General features: G+C 48.6%; 1 protein-coding gene across 9 annotated transcripts in view; it reads left to right on the top strand.

Moving 5' to 3' along the window:
- CECR2 (CECR2 histone acetyl-lysine reader) overlaps positions 1-4,164 on the top strand; it is a 163,021-nt gene extending 158,857 nt beyond the window's left edge. For all 9 annotated transcript variants that reach the window (XM_087442985.1, XM_087442984.1, XM_087442987.1 and 6 more), the window contains 2 exons: positions 78-189; positions 947-4,164. In XM_087442985.1, the coding sequence (XP_087299111.1) occupies positions 78-189; positions 947-952 (118 nt within the window). In that variant the 3' untranslated portion in view covers positions 953-4,164. The remainder of the gene's footprint in view (positions 1-77; positions 190-946) is intronic.
- The last annotated feature ends 18,007 nt before the right edge of the window (positions 4,165-22,171 follow it).

Raw genomic sequence — 22,171 nt, forward strand, 5'->3', positions numbered from 1 at the left:
ATGATTAAAGTATCTTTTTTTCTTTTCTAATTAATGTGTCTTCATTCATTCTCACTGTTGCTTTCTTACGGCTATAGAATGCAAATGCTTCCGGTCCAGGCGCATGCCTCGTTCCCAAAGACCCCAGCACCAGCAACATCGCAGGAAGAGCTGCCGCCACATAAGCCCCCAACACTGCCCCTTGATCAGGTAAGAATCACCAAAAATTAGAACTTTTCTTATTCTTCCAAGTACATGAGTTCATTGCTGTTCTGAAAAAACTCTTTTAAGGTGTCCTATTGATCCAGAAACTTTTCCTGGAAAGTGCTTCATATCCTGCAGACAACCAGGTAGAAAGGGCCACTCAGGCCCTGTGCTCCCCGTTGAGTCAGCTGTGGGAAAGGGCAAAAGAGGAAAGCCTGAGAAGGAGCTGCTTTACTGCTCCCTCATGGTCCTTTTTCCTCTTCTTACGGGAATCAGCTGTTGGGGGATGATTTAAACCTTATTTTTCCAAACTGGCTACCAGCATTCCTTTTGATATGATACCTTGTGTCTTTCCTTCCCACCTATTTCATGTGAGAGAGACTAGTCAGTCAGGTTTTAAAATGATAGTAGCTCCCTTCAAGGCTGCTTCTGTGCAGGGCGCTGGGCTGAGAGGTTCCACAGGCAGTGTCTCATTCAGTGTCTTTGTCAATCCCCAAGAGGTCGTCATCATCCACTGCAGCGCCATTATCGTTCCTTGTTGTTCAGGAAGTCCCACAGCCTCTGCGCCAGGTGGCTGGGGTTTGAGGCGGGAGGGCCAGAACTTAGAGCCCACCCTCCGGAAGTAAACTGTGGCTGGTGAAACAAAATCAAGCCATTTTCCCAGATGTAGAGGAATGTGTACAGCTCTTTGGCCTACTTAATTTTTTTTTTAACAACGCAAATGTTACTTTTGTTTAAATTGTTTTTATTTTGCTTCTCTCAGAGCTAGTCCAAGGAGGAAATAACCCCCAAGGAAACGGAAAGCTGCACATGAAGACTGGAACAAGGAGAGTTTGGGAGAACGACCTCCCCCGTCACTGTTCCTGACACCCTGCTGCACCCTTCACCGTGCATAACTTCATGCTGTCCCATTGCTGGAGCAGTTCCTGAGCCCTGGAAGCACACTCCTTTGATAACGAACACACCGCTGCCGAGGTCCTGGGTCAGGGATCTCTTGCATGGCTGATAGTAGAGAACAAATGAACTGGAACTAGTGATGGCTTTTCCGAGTCCCGAGACTCTTGTTCAGGGAAAATCATCTTAAACGTGGTGGGGGGGCATACTTAAGAATGGAGTGGTGCTTGTAAACCTTCATGAGCAGCTAAACTCAGGTATATATTTGGGGAAGGGACTACTTGTAGTATTAATAATGTGTTTGGAGCTGGGTCCAGTTTACAGAATTTTCATGTTGCCTTTTAAAATAATTTTTGTTGTTGGTGGTGAATGTATTGTATGTCAAGTGGGAACGGTGGGTGGGGATGTGGAAGAAATGGAAGTCCTAAATGGTGGGCACACAGCACTGGAGTGATCCTTATCTGTTTACAATCATGTCACACTGAATACTTTGGGGAGCTGGAGAAGTGGGTAGGAAAAGTTTGCTCCTGTAACAGGTCACTGTGTTTCCTCAATGGCCAGCCAACCTTTAAGATCTAAAGGCCTTCTTTCCAATCAGCCCAAGGAAGTCCCGTTACACCGCCCCCCAACCATTCAGCTTCTCCATTCGGAGGCAGAGAGCTCTCACACGGCCTTCCAGAAGCTTCAGCCCAGAAGACAGGCTGCCCTCTCTCCTCTGGTGGCCCAAATCCTGGATAAGAGAGCAGTGCCCTTCCTGAATGCTACCAGCCCTACCAGATAGTAAACCAATATCAGGAATTGGGATCACTAGAGTGTTTTGCTTATTGGAAGATAAAACGAATCATCCTCTTCACAGACTTGCCAGGACTGTGATCTGGAAGGCGTCACATAAAGCTTTCTGGCACAAATCACATTTTGTGGAAGTGACTACTCAGGTTTGTATATGTTAGTATCAATAAAGAAATTGCACAGTTTTGAATAGGGAAAATGTATTCTATAGATTTACAATTTGAATTTAGGAATATTTCAATATATATAGTTTTTATTCAATTTAAGTGAATCATAGTAAAATAAGTCATGGTGATTTAAAATAGCTATCAAGAACAAGTTCTTGGAAATCATTTGTTGTATCTGATAGGAACGAATTTTACAGTATTAAATTACTTTATTACAGTTTTAGAAGTGAATTACACTGGATTCTCCCTGTTTAGCATTCTGTATTTGGTTTTAGCTGAGATGCTACCAAAGTTAGGACTCATGTTTTAATCTTTTGAATATCCCACATATACCACAAAGAAGAAAAAAAACTAAGGAAAATGCCCTGAAATTACAAGTTTTTGTAAAGAGTAGCATATTTTGAAGCATGCCTTTGGGATAGTAAAAAAGCTTCCATATGATATCAATCTGCCCTAGTTTCTTATCAATTCAACTGTGTGGGGGCCAGTAGAACCTTTCCCTCCAATTCCAGCATCCTTGATAAAACATGGAACTGTCATGTTTAAAGAGTGCTAAAGATATGTAGGAAAGGAAACAAATTGGAAACATCCATGTTATACAAATGGAACCCAAGACACCAGTGCCAGTGTAATGGAAATTCAGCGAGTGCTTCCTGACCTGGCTGATGGCTGAGGCAGGATGGGGAGTTGGATCGGGAACACAGATGCCTTTGAGATAACGATGCACGAAAATACGAATGTTTCTGTGATAGATTTTAATTTTAAATTTGGTGTGCTTTTTCAAGTGGAATGAGTTGTGAGGCTGTGTTCTCATTTGATCCTGATTCCTGTTAAAAATCTGGTTTGCTGGAAAAACAGAGGTGGAGGTTTGTGGATGGGCTCAGTCAGCCCCTGAGCTAGTGGAAGGTAGCATGGTTGAAGCATTCTTACTTCTGTGTCTGTGCAAAAGCAGGGAGGAGGAAAGACCAGTCTCTACAGCTAGTTTGGGCCTGGTTAGACCTCGTTTGGGCCCAGAGCATTCTGCCACTGACAGCCTTTCTTTTCTCAGGTTAAAGCTGGTTTGAGAGGCCTCTGGCTCTTCCCTCACTGGGAGCGCAGTAAGCGTGGAGCCTTTTCCCCTGGTGCTGGAGCTCAGGGGTTGCTTTGTGCCGAATAACCCTGGGGCTCGGGTCAGAGCGGGCCATAAGCAATAGTCGGGCTGATTTGTACCTTTCCTTCCACCCTGGTGGTATTTGAGCAGCTGTGTCCACACTGCTCTAGGTAACCCTTTCTCCTCTCTCCCAGCCCCTTAGCCCCAATTACCTGTTGCTAGAGAGGAGCTGTGAACAATATAGGACGAAATCGGTCAATTCTTTTCTCCTTAATCTCCCTTCTTGGTATGTAGAGAAAAATACTAAGGAAGAACGATAGGAGATTGGACTGTGAACAAGGGCGACAGCAAGATGGCAGCCTTGTTGATCCCGTGTGGGGTTGGGTCGCGCGTTGCGCGTGCCAGTGCCTTGTGCCTTGTCTGCTATGTCGGGAGCTTTGAGTGGTCTTGAAGTGCCATCTGCTGAAAGCAGGCAGGAGCCGCAGGGCTCCAGGGGCTCCGGATGCAGAGCTGCCTGAACCCCTGCTCTACTCTCCCCCCAGCGGGGTCTGTCTCCTCACCTCCTTTTTCTCCTCTAGCACTTCTTCCCACGTGTCTTAAGCAGATGCAAACGCCTCTGCCACCTTCTCAACTCGGGGTGATGGTCATGTGATGTGCTGTAACTAGACAGAAGTGTGTAAAGGGTCCTGAAGAAGCTCTGCTCTCAGGCTAGAAGGCCTCTGACACTGTGGCTCCCTGCCACCTTGTCGGTGTGCCAGCTCTCGATGGGGCCCAGGAAGGACAGCTGAGATGCCTGGGTAACGAGGAATACTCTCACCCCTATTTGATTGAACATTCCTGGCTAACCTTAATTAGAGTTGTTAATAAGTTAGAAACTGTTGCCCCAAGACCCAAGAGAAAAGATCCAAAAAGAAAAGTAGAGCCTTTTGGAAGGTTTCCAGTTTGGGGTTTTTTTCCCCCCTCAGAGTCTGTTCATTTAGCTTTTGGCTAAAATTTATTATGGTAAATGTATATGGAGAATAAATAAGGACAAAATATGCAGATTCTTACTCTCATAACTTTTTCCATCCCGCTCCATCTCGCCCTAGTCAGGTTGGTTTAGTTCTTCTGGTGGTGCACATGAGCATATTAGTAACAGTTCTTTGTTATTTTATTATTGAGTGAGCCCAAGTGGGGCTGCTCTCAAAAGGCAAACTTTTTTAATGCTCATCTTCGTTTTTATGTTTATTGAAAACCTTAAGACCTGTAGTTTGTGCCCCTTAAGGTTTAGTCAAAGCTCAGCGTTAAGTGTCAGTTCCCCCAGCCTCGCCCCCAGACCCTGAAAGTGCTTCTCGTGACGAGCCATTCGGGGTCCTTATCACAGGGCATTTATCTGCTGTTTTATTATTATTTATGTTAATTCCTGCTGGAGTGAAAGAGTGCACTAAATGCTGTCCAGAACACACAAAATCCCGGGGTGGCACTCATCACAGGTGTCGGAAAAAACTTCCAATCCATACCACTTGGTTAACTTTTCTCTTCTTTTTTTTTTTAATGGAAGTTCAAATCTAAAGACCTAATTTGAAATTTACAGGAAGTCTTAACCCAGCAGTCTCAAGACAAGGACAATTAACCTAGTGTCTGGATCCTGCCCTGCTTTCAGAGAAGCTGTCTTCTTCAAGGAAATGAAAGGCTTAGAGTTTTCTAGCATCGTTACCCTCTTTGTGCCTGTCAGTTCACCCCCTGCCAGAGTCTGCATGGCCTCATCGTGGACACTGGCTGTGTGCGTGTGTGTGCGTGTCTTGAGGACTGGTCAGCCCTGGGGGTCGCTGGGATGCAGTGTGCGTGTGTGTGCGTGTCTTGAGGACTGGTCAGCCCTGGGGGTCCCTGGGGTACAGGGTCCCTGCAGATAGCTCTCTGTTCCACATTTCAGTGCAGATACTTGGGGTTTGGGTTGAGCACACAGAGGCTTTTATTCCTGGGCTCATGTCACTGTCCAGGAGCTAAGAATGTGGCTGAGACTTGCTGTGTAGGAAACCAGGCCCCCTTTTCCTTTTTGGCGGCTGGACTCTGTACCATGTGGCCTGAGGACGCCGAGCTTGCCTGCTTTCCTTTTGGGCAGACAGAACATTTCTGCGCCCCTTCTCTCATGTGGAACGGTGACATGAGCTCTGTCTCCAGGCTCGGTATGTATCCCTCTCTGTGCTTTGTAGGCCTTTGCTAAACAGACATTTCGGGGGCCTGTCTCCCTGGGTGGTCTCTCTCTCTCTCTCTCTCATTCTGCACAGGGACTCCCTGAAGGTCGATGTAGACATGCCTGATACCCAGCTGATTGTCCTGCGTGTGTTTGGAAAGGGGGGGTGGGGTTGGGAACAGGGGTATGGATATCCAGTAAGTTACTGAAATGCTGACCCCATTCAGTGTCCTCTGTATGACCCCTGCTTTTCCCCAGCTGGGCGGCTCGGGTGCCTCGCTCTTCCGACTTGCACATGGCTCCTGGGGCCGAGGCCAGGCTCCCCCAGCCCGCAGCACACAGTGTCAGGGAATCTTGCTTCTTCTGCAAAAGCCGTGTGAACTTTCCTGGCCAGTACTGGAAGGGGAATGCTATTTATTTTTATATTGTGTATATTTTGTCGTGGTCTGCTGATTCCCTGTTTCACTGAGAGCGACACTTACCTCAATAGTTAGTTCAATATTGTGTGTTGGATAATTTTTTAAAAGAACTTTTTAAAAAGCTTTTTGATCTTCGGAGGTCTGTAGATTTATTTCCATATGAACTGGTTATTTTGTATAAAGTACATTCTTAAAATAGTAAGGCTCTGCTATGTGTGAGTTGTGTGTGTCCATGTGTCACTTTTATCATCAGAGCCAACTCCCATCCGGACAAGGGTTCAGACTGAGCCCCAGTGCCATCACCTAAAACATGCCATTGCATCTCAGACCTTGTTGTGTCGGGGGGTGGTGTAGGGGCGAGCGGTGGAGCCGTGGGCCCTGTGAGGTGACAGTGGTATGTGCTCTGTAGAGAGCTGCAGAACAATAGTCAAGCTGGCCACCCATTCTACACAATGCCAGAGATAAAGTCCTCTTCCCAGCTTGGCCTGTCCACACCCACCTCATGCACCCACTCCCCGGACCACCCACACATCCCCAGCCCGTAGTACGCCATCTTAAACACACCATAATACACTGATTGTGATCTTCTTCCAAAATCTGGGGTGGACTGGGGGCCCATTAGGCAGAGAACAGTTGATAACGGAGGAAAAATGGTCAGCTCTGGCCTGGAGCCATCTGTGAATTACAAGTGGCCGGAAGTAGGAACTATAAGTCTAATTAAGATACTTTTCTGTAAGCCAATGTGACCCCAATAAAATAATTTTTAAAAAAAAAAGGTACTTTTCTAACTGCCCAATTTATTTATTTTTTATTTCCACTTCCTGGGAGGATTTTTGTTCTTGGGGGAGGGGAGAATAAATAAAAAGTCCACCTTATCACTTAGTTATAGTCTTAAGATACAAAAACTCTTGGCCTGTTTTATCTTTAAATAATTGGCCATGTAAGTAATCTCATTCAGTAAAAATTCTACCACAAATAGTACCAATTTCCAAATCTGCTGTTCTGTCAAGTTTGTCACTTTCTAGGGCAATGACAGATCTTTCCATCTTGACCTCCAATTGTTTGGTGTCAGTTACTCCCGTTGATATATTATTATTATTGACTAACATTCTTGTGACTTTCATCCTGTTTTAAAATCGCGTTCACAATCAGTCAAGCTCCCATAAAAAGCTTCTTTCCTGTAAAATAGCATGTCAGTCTCATTTTCTAATTTAATAGTTGCATTTCCATATAATTTTTGAAACAAAAAAATCAACTTTAAAGTGCAAATCGAGGGCCGGCCCTGTGGCTTGGTGGTTAAGTGCGCGCGCTGCGATGCTGGTGGCCCGGGTTCGGATCCCGGGTGCGCATCGAGGCACCACTTCTCCATTCATCCTGAGGCCGAGTCCCACATACAGCAACTAGAAGGATGTGCAGCTACGACATACAACTATCCACTGGGGCTTTGGGGGGAAAAAATAAAAATAAATAAAAATAAAAATAAATAAAATCTTTAAAGTGCAAATCGAGGGCCGGCCCCATGGCTTAGCGGTTAAGTGTGCATGCTCCACTGCTGGCGGCCTGGGTTCGGATCCCGGGTGCGCACCGACACACTGGATGCACTGCTTCTCTGGCCATGCTGAGGCCGTGTCCCACATACAGCAACTAGAAGGATGTGCAGCTATGACATACAACTATCTACTGGGGCTTCGGGGGAAAATAAATAAATAAAATCTTTAAAAAAATAAATAAATAAAGTGCAAATCGTTAGTAAACCCCGGGTTTGACATGATGCTGGCCAGATTGTTGATCTCACTTGATTCTCGCAGTATGTTTTCTTGCCCTGGAGGGGCATGGGGCGGGATACTGCTCTGGCCTGGCTTCCTTTGCTGTCATGACACCTGTGACACTGGATCATCAGCTCCATTCCTTGTGCATACTGGTATCACACCCTTACAATACATGTAAAATTTGATATCCCAACCAGAACCCCTCCTCCTGTGACATGAATTCCTCACCAAACAAAGGCCAAAATGTTTGAACAGTTCTAGCTAATGATAGGGTTTAACTTTGTCCTTTAACAGGAACTTAGCTCTTAGCTGAGTGCCCTTTAGGGTGTTCTAGATTTATCTCCTTGGGACCAAAACAAAGTATCTTCCACTGGTCAACTCTGTTTCAAAACTCGGTACAGTAGGCAGTGTAACCCAGCTGTATTTTCGGAATTATTTGGCATTAATACTCGTTAAGCCCCATGGCTAACATACCTTAACACAAAGATTATCCCACTCAATGAACTTCTTCAAATTGGGGCATGAAAGGAAAGCGAACAGGGTAAGATTTAGGGAAAAGCCATAAATCATCAAAGAGGATTAGTCTCAGAATTCTGAGGAACTCTCCATTTTGACCTGTGGAAACATCCAAAGGTGCTTCTCTTGTTAAACATTAATGTGTTTTGTCTCTGAACTAGTTCCTGTCATTGGGAGGAGAGGTATTTTATTTTTATGAACAAGTACCCCTGTAGGGGCTCAGTTTTGCCATAATCTCTACATTCTCGGAGAGTGCTATGAACAAAATTGAGAAAATAACTCAGGGTTGGGCTTTTTTTGGAAGCCGACTGTCCCCCTGAAATCTTTCTGGAGAGGTCAATGGCCTGTGTCTTTACATTGTTAGGCAACAGCAGCTTTTGGAAGAGATGCCATTGGACCTCTCTTCGGTGGCTGGATTCTAGGCTAACTGAGTGAGCAGACCTCTGAGTGCCCCAGCCGCCTAGCCTTCACCGTCCCTCCCCCACTGGATTCTCTCTAGGTGGGCCCTGCAAATCTGTTTCCCTGGCCTGGTTTCCTGTGGGTTTTTTAAAGAACATCTATTTTAGTCCCCTTTCTGCTACCAAGGTTTACTTCTCTAGTTTCCTTAGGCAATTTTAGCAAAAAACTTCAGTGCAAGATGGACTGAAATACTAGCAAAGAAGGCAGCTGGAAAATCCCCAGATTTGGCTATTATGTGCTGAAATCCCAGCTCCTTCTGCATCCGTGCCATGCATATACATTCAGGTGCTCTTGAGAAGTCCTCAGGTTTGGGAAAACACTACCTACTCCTAGAATCTTGGATTTGAACTTCATTCTGGACAGCAGATGAGAAGGGCAGAGTAGCCCTACTCTAGCCGCTTAAAGCTGGACAGAATTTTTAAAGTACTAGAGTCAGTTCCTGGATTGTATCCAAGGTTTTCGCTTTGGGAAGGAATCGAGTCCGCAGTAGGAGGGCAAAGACGCATCTAGGCAAAGCTTGGTCCGTGTGAGCCCCAAGAACTGAGGTGAAGACGGATGAACCCACAGTCCAGTTCTTGTAAGTATTTATAAATACCCACTGTGTGCCTTAGCACTTTGCTAGTTAATAACAGTACAAGAGGAGAGAAAATTGCTTTCTCTGCTCAGACTTCATAATCAAAGGAGACCAACAGAATCCAGAAAAACTGGGTGATAGGCAGGTGTCAGAAAGAAAACCCTGCTTAGCGAAAGTAGGTTAAAGACAAGTATGTTTATTCCCTTCCTGCAGTTTAACCGTTGTGAGTGGAGGGAGGTGTTCTCAGCCGTGTAGCTCAGACAGACCTCCGTGGGCCGGCTGGGTGTGGAGGGCTGGGATCTCCTCCTTGGGGCCTGCAGTTTCAGAGCTTGTTCCCTTCAGTCTCTGTGCCCACTTTCCTCTGAGTCCTAGTTCCAGCTTGAATTCCTCTCTTGCCTTTCACTCTAGTTCTACCCTTACTGGGCTAAATTAAGTGATGATGACATAATGCGGAGAGTTCAGCCACCACTACTTATCCCAGTGCAGTCCTGAGAGGACATTTCCTAGAGACAGCACAGATCTGTGGAAACGCCCTGGCCCGGGGAGACGTTGTGGGTGTCCCCCTCAGCCTCCCATGGTAAGTTTTGCTTCTCTTCTTGCAGTCACATGGTCTACTGTGGTGGTTCTCACAGTGTGGTCTCTGGACCAGCGGCATCAGCATCACCTTGGAATTTGTTAGAAATGTAAATTCTGGCTTTCCATCCCAGACCTCCTGATTCAAATATGGTGGGCCTCGGCAGTCTGGTGTAAATAAGCCCTCCTGGTGGTTCTGATGCACACCACAAGTGGAGAACACTGAGCTGTAGGAACGGCCCCCGCATTTATATGTTAGTCCTCAGGTGCGCCTCATCCCAGCTGACTGTCTCAGGCAAACTAGATGTGTATCATAGCGCTCTTCTGATAAACCGCAGGCAATTCATCCCATCCTCTGCTGGTTCACGTGGATAAAGGGTGTGGATATTCCTCTATTCCAAACCTGGGGAAAAGGACTGCAGAACGAGAATGGCTGCAAAGATGAAACATTCCCTCATTGCCCACCCTACCCCCTTGACACCCTGCTTCTGTTCTCCCACCTTCCTCCATCAGATATCACTCCCAGTTTCTGCTTTCTCTGTCCCATCTTCTGGACTGTTGGGTGTTTTGGGGGATCTAAACCCAACAGACCACTGCTATTCCAGCTCTTGCTATCCAGTCATGTTAAGGTCCCCCCTTGCTGCTTCACACTCTCCTGTAGACCCCTGTGACATCTCCTGAAGCTGCTGCTGGGATTCATTCAGCAAACTTGAGTCAGTTTATGTTTGGCTTTGCAATGCCCTAAACCAATGGTTGCCAATCTAGGCTGCCCATTAGGGGGTTAAAAACCTGGGCTTTAAAAAAAATCAGATGCGGGCCAGCCCCGTGGCTTAGCGGTGAAGTGCGTGTGCTCTGCTGCTGGCGGCCCGGGTTCGGATCCCGGGCGCGCACCGACACACCACTTCTCTGGCCATGCTGAGGCCGCGTCCCACATACAGCAACTAGAAGGATGTGCAGCTATGACATACAACTATCTAGTGGGGCTTTGGGGAAAAAAATAAATAAAAATTATTAAAAAAAAAAAAAATCAGATGCGAAACAGCCCTGATGGCCTAGTGGTTAAAGTTTGGTGTGCTCCACTTCGTGGCCCAGGTTTGGTTCCCGGGTGTGGAACCACACCACTCATCTGTCGGTAGCCATGCTGTGGCAGCAGTTCACATAGAAGAACTGGAAGGACAACTAGAATCTACAACTATGTACTGGGGCTTTAGGGAGGGGAAAAAAAAAAAAGAGAGGAAGATTGGTAACAGATTTTAGCTCAGAGCAAATTTTCCCCAGCCGAAAAAAAAATCAGATGCCTGGGCCCTACTCCCAGAGAGTTTTTCATTGGTCTAGGGTGCAGCCTGGGCATTGGGATTTTTCAAAGCTTTCCTGGTAATTCTGTGTTGCAGTCAACATTTTACAATGTTTGGAGTTTACAAAACTGCAAAACCAGTGGCTTGTAAACTTGGAATCTACACATGAATCACCTGGGGAATCTTGTCAGGATCAGATTCTGGTTCATCAGGTCTGGGATGGGACCTGAGATTCTGCATTTTTATTTATTTTTTGTGTGTGAGGAAGACTAGCCCCGAGCTAACATCCGATGCCAGTGCTCCTCTGTTTGCCGAGGAAGATTGGCTCTGGGCTAACATCTGTGCCCATCTTCCTCCACTTTATGTGGGATGCCTGTGCGCCCAGGTTGGAACCTGCAAACCCTGGGCCGCTGCAGCAGAGCACACACACTTAACCGCTGCACCTCCAGCCGGCCCCTTGAGATTCTGCATTTTTAACAAGTTCATCACAGGACAACAGTGAAAGCAGTAAGACCTCAAACCCACCCTTGCTTTCCAGTACCCATGACCTCACCTTGTTGTTTAAAGAGGGAGGCTGCCTCACACAGTGCTCTCACTTGCTTTTCCAAATTTTTACCTTTTTTCTTTTCTGCCAGTAATGTCCCCTCACCCAAGCTGACTTCCCCTTGTGCTTTGTATTCCAGCCTCTCCTGTCTATGTCCTCAACAAATCCAGTCAATGAGCCCCTCCATCTCCTTCCCTCCCTATCCATGTTGCTCAGTTTTCTCTGTTTAAGAATGACCTACTGAGGCCAGCGGGGTGGCACAAGCGGTTAAGTGCGTGCGCTCTGCTTCAGCGGCCTGGGGTTCGCAGGTTCAGATCCCGGACGTGCACCCACACACCGCTTGTCAAGCCGTGCTGTGATGGCATCCCATATAAAGTAGAGGAGGATGGGCACACATGTTAGCCCAGGGCCAATCTTCCTCAGCAAAAAAGAGGATTGGCATCGGATGTGAGGGCTGGTCTTCCTCACAAAAAAAAAAAAAAAAAATGACAGACTTACGTCTCTTTGCCTTCATCCAAACTCTTCACAATGGGACCTGGCATTTTTTGCTCTACTGCCATCCTCTTGCAATTTGGCTACCTCCCTGCTTTTCTAGAACTACTGACTTACAAACAGCCTCAGCCAGATCCATTTGACAGCCCTCGGACTCCTCTGAGAGTTGGATCAACGCCTGCTGGAACGCTCGCGGTGCCCTGACCACGCTCGAGGGGCCCTCCCACGCCCTGTCCTCCCGCTTCCCTTCCTTCTGCTTCGTAAGGGTGTGCTCTTCCTCAGACAGCCCCTTCCTTGGCTTTATGCGCCTTTCTCTAGATGGTGCAACTTCAGTTGTCACGCTGTGCAGTCGGCTTGTACTTCCGGAATCTTCAGTTCAGACTTTGCCATCCTCTGGTCGCCCTTTCCAGATTCCTATTGGATGTTGACACCACGTGTCCTGCTGCCATTGTTTTGTGATTTTTTGTTTGCCACTGTTTTAAACTTTTTATCAGTAAAATGATTTGCAATTTCATTTCCAGACTTTATTTCCCACACTTTGCCTATTGTTTTTAAAATCCTTTCTAAGCCATTTTATTACAATTCACATTAATACTGACAGCTTCCTGTCTTCCTCCAACGCCATCCGTTTATGTTTAAATGTAATATACTTACTTCATTGCTCACCTCTTTCTTTCTTTTCCTTTTTATTGTGATAAAATACACATAAAATTTACCATTTTAACCATTTCTAAGTGTACACTTCGGCTGCATTAAGTACATGCACGTCGTCGTGCAACCATCACCATCACCCACCCCAGAACTTTCCCCACACTGACACGGCGCCCATTAGATGCTGACTCCCCACTTCCCCCCCGCCGGCCCCTAGTACCCACTGTTCTACTTTCTGTGTGTGAGTTTGACTATTCTAAGTACCTCATATAGGTGGAATCATCCAATATTTGTCCTTTTGTGACTAGCTCGTTTCACTTAGCATAATGTTTTCAAGGTTCATCCCTCTTGTATCATGTATCAGAATTTCTTTCCTTTTTGAGGCTGAATCGTATTCCATTGTAGGTATAGACCATATTTTGTCTATCCATTCATCCATCAATGGACATTTGGGTTGTTTCCCCCTTTTGGCTACTGTGAACAATGTTGCAGTGAACATGGGTGTACAAATCCATCTTCAAGACCCTGCTTTCAATTCTGGGTATATACCCAGAAGTGGAATTGTTGGATCATCTGGTAATTCTACTTTTAGCTGTTTGAGGAACTGCCTTACGGCTTTCCACAGCTTGCACCCTCTGACGTCCCCTTGGGTGCACAGGTGCGGCTCCCCTGCACCCTTGCGGCGCTGCTGTCTCCTGACTTGCGCTGACTCCACCCCAGCAGGTACGCTATGGGAACACTCTTTCCTGCACGCATTGCCGTCCCCTCTTTTGCAGCTGCCACTAATCTCATGTCAACAGCCAAACTCTTCTTCTCTCCTCTCTCTCCTTACCTACCCACTCCTTCTGATGCTCCTAGTTGGAGTGATAATATATCTTTCTCCTGCTGATTCGTGTTTTAAACCTGCAACCTGTCCCTGGCGTGTTTAATCAGCTGCGGAGCCCTGTCGATTGTTCACAGAAATCATTCACATCTCTTCCCTCCTGTGTGCAGGTTCTCATTTATCTCTTGCCTGGATTATTGTAATCCCCCTGGCCTGTCCAAACCACTTGATGCTGCCATAAACCTGAACTGTCCCCTCTAGGCCCCCATTCCACATCCTGTATCATCTCTCCATTGTCCGCCAGGAAACAGGAGGGAAAAAAAATCATTTAGCGAACACCTTTTACATGCCAGGCATTGTACTAAGTGCTCTACAGCTAAGTGTGAGTCCCATTTCATAGATGAGGAAGCAGGCACAAAGAAGTTAAGTAACATGTTTAAGGTCACACAGCTAGTAAGTGGTAAATAGGAATTCAAACCAGTTCAAAAGCAGTCTTAATCCAAAGCCTGTTCTTCGCCACGCTGCACTCCTGCCTCAGGTGACCCTCACAGCAATCCTAGGAAGTGGATATCTCAATCCCCTTTTGATGAAGAGGGAAGTGGATATCTCAATCCCCTTTTGATGAAGAGGGAAGTGGATATCTCAATCCCCTTTTGATGAAGAAAAGCACTAAGTTAAGTAACTTGCCTAAGGTGAGTTAGTTATTAACTTGGGAGCTGGGATTTGAACCTGGGTCTCTGACACCAAACTCTGTCCCAAGCTGGTTCCTCATCTCTCCCCACCCCCTGGCCAGGCAGTAAGGTCCCCTCCTATCCGGACCCCGCATGGCTTACCAGCTTTCCTCCACCTCTACTGCCTTATCCCCTTGCCCCAAAGCAGGCAATTTGCCACTGAAGAGAAGCTGGTTTCAGTTTGACCTCTCTGCCTTTGGTCTTCAAGTCCAAGTCAACCCGTAAGTTCTCCCTGAAACGTCCCAGCTCTCCAAGCGGGAAGAAGTCCTCCTCAAGGCTGCCCTGAGTTCACAACTCAGCTGTGACGTTCTCGAGTGTCCCGTGTGCCGAATCAACTCTGCAGCCCTCCCACGCTGAGCCCGCGGCAGCCCCCGTGAAATACCCGCTAAATGGAACGTCGCGCTGCAGAAAGGGTGCCTCGTAGACGCTGCAAACACAGGCTCGCCGAAACGGGCGGTGCCCGCAGTGAGGACAGCGGACAGCGCGCGAGGTGAGGAGCAGAGAGGCGCCCCGGCCCCAACGTCGGCGGGCTCGCCCTGCGTCGACTGGCCGCGGTTTGTCGTCCTCCTGACCTCCAGGTCTCCGAGCGGGTGTTGAGTCTCCCCTCACCCCACAAGCTGCCTTGAGCGAATCTTTTCCCAGCCTGCATTTGTGTCCCAGTCATAGCGGCGACAAGTAGACGGGCCCTGCTGGCCGCCTGGGGCGGGGCGGGGCGGGGCCGCGGAGCAGCCTCGGGGCTGCCTCGAGCCCGCCCTGCCCGCGGCGCCGCCGGAGAGAGGCGGGGGCCTGGAGCGCAGCAGGGCTCCGGGGGGGACGGCTGCGGCCCGAGGGAGGCACTGACGAAGCGGAGGCACCGCAGGAGACCGCTCAGGGCTGCCGGATCTGGCCTGTGTCTCGGCGTCCAGAAAAGGCAGAGGTTCTTACGGACGGGGCGTGTCCGTCCGTCTGTCTGTATCAAGCTTAGAGTGGTTAGGAAAAGACCCTCGTCTAGCAAACAAACAGCTGGGGAAGAGGTCAGAACCGTCGGTGGGAAAGGGCCTCGTCCTCTCTGCCGCGCAGAGGAGGAAGGGGGCGGGCAAGAGGAAGACGCTGCTCCCTGGCTCCCTGGCGTCCTGGGCGACGGGGGGTCAGGCAGCACGTTGTTTCCTTGGCTCTGCTCGCGTCAGGGGCTCACCCTGGAGCACCAGCGCTCACCCTGCTAATTAGAAGGCATGGTCCTCGTCCCTGAGCACCTCCTCACAACGTGAAGAAATGAGGGTGGCCAAAGAGTAGAGCTGTCTGTCTCCTGATGGGACCAAAGGCAGTGGTCGCCTCGCGGTTCGTGGATTCCAGCATCTGCAGGGGCCTCTGCACCGGGCTCCGGGATTCAGTCCCAGGACTGTCTGCCTCCTCAAGTAACTTATCATCGTGAGGGGGTGCAGGCCAGTAGACAAACAGTTGTGACACAACGTGGGCAGTGCTATAACTGGGTATTCAATGGGGTCACGGAAGAGGGCTCCAAGCCAGGATTTGAGGGACTTCAGGGCTTGTGGGAGGGAGCTGAAGCCCACAGAACAGTGTGTAGGTGGAGATGAGGAAAGAGCGTCCTGGGCCGGCCCTGTGGCTTGGTGGTTAAGTGCGTGCGGTGCGATGCTGGTGGCCCGGGTTCGGATCCCGGATGCGCATCGAGGCACCACTTCTCCGTCCATCCTGAGGCCGAGTCCCACATACAGCAACTAGAAGGATGTGCAGCTATGACATACAACTATCTACTGGGGCTTTGGGGGGAAAAAAATAAAATAAATAAAATCTTTAAAAAAAAAAAAAAAAGAAAGAGCGTCCCTGGTCAACCGGCACTGACGTGTCCCAGAAGTGAACGTCCAGGCTGCTGGCAGGGAGAGGAGACGGAGGAGGAATCTGGGAGGCGCAGCCAAGTGGGAACGTAGGAGCCCAGTCAGGACGGAGGTGGGAAGCCGTCCTAAGAGTTTGGGAAGTTAGCAAAGCCCTTCAGGAGGGAGATGTGTACATGGCAGGCTGGAAATGGGGCCCTTTCCCTCACTTGGCCTCCTTATAGGGAATAGATTTGAGGGGAGCCAGGCTGAAGGCAGCAAGCAGAGTAAGGCTGTGGGAGGCTCCAGGCAGTGGGTGACACCTGTGGGATCTGGCAGTGGCTTGTGGGCCTGAGAGACTGAGGACAGTATTTTTCTTCCCATGATGAAGGACCTGTTTTCCCCCCAGTCCATTATGGACCAATAATTTTGTAAAATACAATAAAAATGGATTACTAGAAAAATAGAATTTTTAAAAAAGAGAAAATATAAGCCCACATTTTTATTAATAGATTCCAAAACATGAAATTCCTCAAGTTGCCCTGAAAATTTCTGAGCCTTTACTCACAATTTCTGTACACGTCACAGAGCAGCACTGAGCCGCATGCCTCGAGCAGCACTGCCTGTACGAGGAAGAGCTGACGGAACTGGGTGACTGGTTAGTCATGGGGAGGAGGGATGGGGCAGTGTGCAGGTTTAGCCTGGATAACAGAACGTGCCCGTGCTGTTCTCAGAGCTAGGGAGCCAGGAGGTCTGGAGGGGCCGAGTGAGTAGGAAGAGGAGAGTGTGCAATGCATTGCATGGGGCTGGAGCCCTAGGGTGAGGTGGTGGGGGGGGCAGTGCGGATGGTGAGGTGGCCACAGAGCAGAGAGCCTGAGCTGGGGGTCCTTGCGAGTCAAGAGCGAGCAGACAGTGACCAAGCCCAAGAGGAGGCAGGCTTGCTCAGGATGGGTGTGCAGAGGGCAAGTTGTCGAGAACCTCGGGCAGGGTTCTGTGGGCACCAGTGACTGGGGGATACATGTCACAGGAGGCTGAGGAGCCACTGAGGAGAGCCCGAGGAGTCACAGAAGTCCAGGGAATAGAATGTTTTCATGGGAAGTGAAAAGTGGTGGGATCTGAGGAGCTCGGGATACCCTGGCCTGCTCGGGGCCTGCAGCTCACCCCTGGGATCATTTCTCTCAAGATGTGTCTGGAAGGCCCTGGTCAAAACAGGATCCTGAGAAACAAGGTATTGAGAATTACTTTACAGTTTTTTCTGCTTTCTGAATTTTCTAATTTTTTTCTATTACTTTAAGAAGTAGAACAAACGTTCACTGTTAACAAAAAAGGATTGATCAATGCCTAAGCATCTGTTAACCAGCTGTCTCCTGGGGAAGCAGACAGAATGGGTCACAGATTACTTCTGATGTGAGGGGTGGGTCCCTGTGGGTGGGGGAGGCCTGAGCAGCCCCTGGGTGCTACCGTCAGTGTGAGGAGACAGAGGGTAAGACAGCCGGGCCCTGACACGCAGATGCCTCCCGCCCCCAGAACCTGTCTGCATCGGACTCTGTGCCCAGGACCGTCCTGAGCCAGCTCCTTGTTTGCAAAATAGAGTCTGCAGTCGTGAGGGCAAGGGGCAAACAGCCCCTTGGTGTGCACACACACGTGACAGAAATGCTTCTCGAAACCGGGCAGCCGGGCAGCCGGGCAGCCGAGGGTCGAAGGACTAGTCCTGGCCACACCCCAGCAGAACGGTGTCCACAGTTGTGTTGAGCTGGGTGTCCCTTCTCACTGACTTCCCGCAATGCTGGAGGGGACACTTCCTGAAGCCACGGCTTCTGTCCCCTGTCTCACTGTCCCTCCCTCCCTGCAGGCAGCTTCGCCTCCTCCCCTGCCTTCCTCATCCTCAGGGCGCAGACCTCCAGCAGGTCCTGCAGCCCAGGACAGTCACCAAGTCCAGGCCTTTTTCTTTAACAAGTTCCCTCCCCCTCACCCCTGTACTCTGCACCCTCCACACTGCCCTAATCCTTCCCTCTCCTTTTCCTAACTGGCCTCTCACCCCAGGGTTCCTTTTCTCAGCCCGTTCTTCCAGAAGGATTGTCCTCATGCCACATTCAGCGCGGTGGTTTACCCCTTAAAAGCATTCAATCTTTTCTTACTGCCTATAGGGTCAAATTTGTAAAAATTGACTGAATTCTGGGGGCACACACTCTATCCAGCAATCCCCAGGTTCCCCCACCTGGCCTCACCTGCCTCTGCAGGCTTCTGTCCCAGCATTCCCTGCAGGGCCAGCCAGGGGCGTGCATGGCCCCCAGCCCTCTGCTTGGCCCCACCTTCGCTCACATGGCGCTGGTACCCAGGCTGCCTCCCTCCTCTTCTCCTTCTAAACTTTCTCTTACTCATTCAGGCCACTTCTAGCTCCTTCTCCAAGCCAGCCCATAATGACCTTGCATATCTCTGAGCCCTACAGCACTCACTGTCTAAGCAGCTCAGTTGCTATAAATGGAATTTGAGGGTTTTAAAAAATATTTATTAGTTAAGGACTCTTTTGTTACCAAGTTACAAAAACTAACTCTAACTTGCTTAAGACAATAAGTCAATTCATTAGAAGGATAGTGGAATATCTTTTTGGTACCCAAGGTTGGGAATGAAGTGGGTCACTGTATAATCAGGGTTTCCAGCCCCACCAGAACGCTCTCTTGTCTCTCCTTGTCTGTGGCTCTGCTTTATTCATCTCTTGCTGCAAATCATCTCTGTTTCTGAGACCATATGACAGTAAACATGATGGCTGATAGGTCCCACATTTTATATGTTACAGCCTCTTTCTCAAAATCCCCATGGGAGAGACTGAACAGCCTAGCTCAAGTCAGGTGCCGTCCTCAGTCAACGTTACCCGGGGGAATAGTGTCACATTTGGGAACATGGAGACCTCGCTGCAACCAGTTGACATGGCAAGGGGGAAAAGGGGAACCACTGGAAGTGGGGCGATGAGGAGACACCACAGTGTCCACTACATTCCACCCTCTGATGCCTGAGGACATGCAGACACATACTGTTCCACATACATCCAAATTTCTTCCTTCTAATATAGTTCAGTCATCACATGTAGAATTGTGAATGCACTTATCTTTCCAAAGTGAGATAACTCAACATCATGACCAGATGCTGCGTCCAGAGGCAACGCTATGGAGCCCCTGTTGTCCAGGTCAAGGTGATTTTTTTTTTCCCCACTGAGGAAGATTCGCCCTGAGCTAACATCTGTGCCAATCTTCCTCCATTTTGTACATGGGTCACCACCACAGCATGGCCACTGAGTGGTATAGGTCTGTGCCCGGGAACTGAACCCCGACCACTGAAGTGGAGCATGCCAAACTTAACCACTAGGCCATGGGGGCTGGCCCCAAGGTGATTGTTTTTTATATATCCAGTCCTTCTCCCTTTTGATCCCAAAGAGTTCCAGATGTAGCTCCTCATAATTCTGCATCCTAGTGCTCAAAAGACTAGTCTTCCTACGCCAATACTCCCATTATACTCCATTGTTCCTAAATTCCATTTAGAAAAGAAGATAGGGGAAATATTATGTGTTGGCCAATAGTCTAAAGCATAGAGCACACCTCAGTATGGCTGCCTCAGGCCTGCTTGCTGGAAGGATTTCCCTTGCCTGTGGTCCTGTGGGGCCTGTATTGGGAGAAGAGTGCGAAGGGTGCCCCGTGGGAGGGTGGGCTGTGTCACTTTAGAAGTCTATTCCTATCAGTGCTGGAACCAGTAGAATTTAAACTCTGAGAAGGCAGGGACCTTGTTTTTGTTCTCAGCTGTATCTCTGCTGCCTAGAACTGCGATGGGCACACAGTGGGCATACATGATGTATTATAGACTAACACTTGGACCTGTGGATTGCCTTAAGGGATGGAGCAATTATGGGCCCTGTTGCCAAGTTTGGGATTTTCGTGATGATGTGACTCCTTTAAAACCTTGGCTGGCTGGCTGTCATTTTCCTCTTTGCTGACTCTGTTTACTAACACATGTTCCAGTGTCAGAAACTTGTCAAGTCATGGTCTCTGATACTAAGTCTGCTAAAGGGAACTGCGGGACCTGGAACTTATAGTGGCTCTGCACAGTCTCAGGGGCAGTGGGGCTGCTACTCTGAAATGCACACACACCACCAGGCAAATGCACTCTGTGGTTGGAGACGCTGTCACATCTGTCCAATGGAGGTGCTAGTGAGTGGCCCTGGGAATCATGTCCCTAATTTCTCTGGCTTTTCTTAAATACCCCTATTCCCATAGCCAGGGAACCACAATTTATAAGATAATGATTTAGCTCTAGAAACAGTAGGGAATATGGCTGAAAGAGCAGCTGCTAGGTTCTTAATTATTTGAATCTCTGGCTTCTGGTAGAAAGGGTTCTCACCTATCTGGTTGTTTCCTATCAATTTTTAAGGCGTCTCCCTGGAATTACAGCATGTCTTCCTCTCATAATAGCTTATTAAATGTCTCAAAGAACAGCCAACACACTGTAATTTCCTGACATTTTGCCACCAAGTCCCCTTCAGCTCCAGGTTTGAAGGCACGTGGTTGAAGCCTCAAGAGATGACAGATGAAACTAACAAGGACCGCCAGCTTCCCAACCCAGGATGGGGCCCTTCACAGCCTCTGCCCTGCTTTCTCTCAGCCCATTTCATGCTTTGGGAGCTGTAATTTGCAAATTCTCACTCCCTTTGCTGATTTGGGGGATAATTAAGACTCTTTGGGCTGGGAGTATCGGAAACCAATTCTCGCAGGTTAAGCAATAATGGCCTAATTTACTGACAGGACGTTGAGTGTCTCACAGAATCCGCAGACGGGAATGCAGGCGGCCTTCGGGAAGCAGGGGCTGAGACAACGTGGGGAATAGCTCCGTGCTTTGTGTGTCCTCCAGACGTGCCTGCTCCACTTTCTGTTTCCTTCTCTGCAGACCAGCTTGCTGTTTCTCCAACAGATGCAGCCTTTACATGTTCTACGTCTAAACCCCATTCCTTACGTTTCTCAGACCAAAACCTTTGGTGTCCCCTCAACTATTCCTTTTCTCTCTCACATCTCGTCCATCAGGAAACCTTGTTGGCCTTACCTCAACGTATGTCCATAATTAAACCACCTCTCACATGCCCCACCAGAACCCCGACGAGCAAACTTGACCTCTTGCCTAGATCACTGCAATAATTTAATTGGTCCTTCTGCCTTGATCTTTGACCCTCTGCTGTCTGTTCTCAACACAGCAGCCAAATGGTCCTGTCAAGCATGTCACTTCTATGCTCAAAACTCTGTTTCTCTTTTTATTCAGAATAAAAGCCAAGGCCCCTCACCCCATTATCTCAGTGACTTTGTCTGTCCTACTCGCCCCTCTGGCACCTTGCTATCCCCTCGGCTCTCAGTCTTGCTCTGCCCTCAGGACCTTTACACTTGATCTGCCTTTTTTTTTTTTTTTAATAATTTTATTTATTTATTTATTCCCCCAAAGCCCCAGTAGATAGTTGTATGCCATAGCTGCACATCCTTCTAGTTGCTGTATGTGGGACACCACCTCAGCATGGCCGGAGAAGCGGTGCGTCGGTGCGCACCTGGGATCCGAACCTGGGCCACCAGCAGCAGAGCACGCGCGCTTAACCACTAAGCCATGGGGCCGGCCCTGATCTGCCTTGAATGCTCTTCCCCCAGATACCTGCATGGCTCACTCCCTCACTTACTTTGGATCCTCAAGTCACCTTCTCAATGAATCCTTTCTTGGTCGAGCCACCATCACCCCCACCCCACTAACATTTCCTATCTTTCTTCCCTTCTGAATTTTTTTCTCCAGAGTATTTATCACTATCTGGTATCCTTAGGATTTACTTATTTCATTCATTGTCTGTCTCCTCCTTTAGAATTAAGTTCCTCAGAATTCGGATTTCAGTCTCTTGCTCACTACTGTCTCACCAGACCTGGAACAGTCAGTGCCTGGCACTCAATAAATTTGTTCTGAATGGATCCATATACACCAAGAGAAAAACCCATCTCTCTTTTCTTCCCCAAAACAAAAATGCCTGGAGACAATAGAGAGTTACTGGCAGCCTCAGGGAAGAATGAGGAGCGTGGAAGGGGGGCGGTCCCTAAAGCAGCTTGAAGGGAGCCTGGAGAGAAGAGGCTCCTCAGAGCTTGACCAGCCTCCATTGAAGCATCAGGAGCTCTTCCTGACATGGGCCTCTGGGGTTAAGCCAGGACCTCTCC

Source organism: Ceratotherium simum, chromosome 17 (assembly GCF_057802395.1).
Source record: "Ceratotherium simum simum isolate JZ-2026a chromosome 17, ASM5780239v1, whole genome shotgun sequence".
NCBI lineage: Eukaryota > Metazoa > Chordata > Mammalia > Perissodactyla > Rhinocerotidae > Ceratotherium > Ceratotherium simum.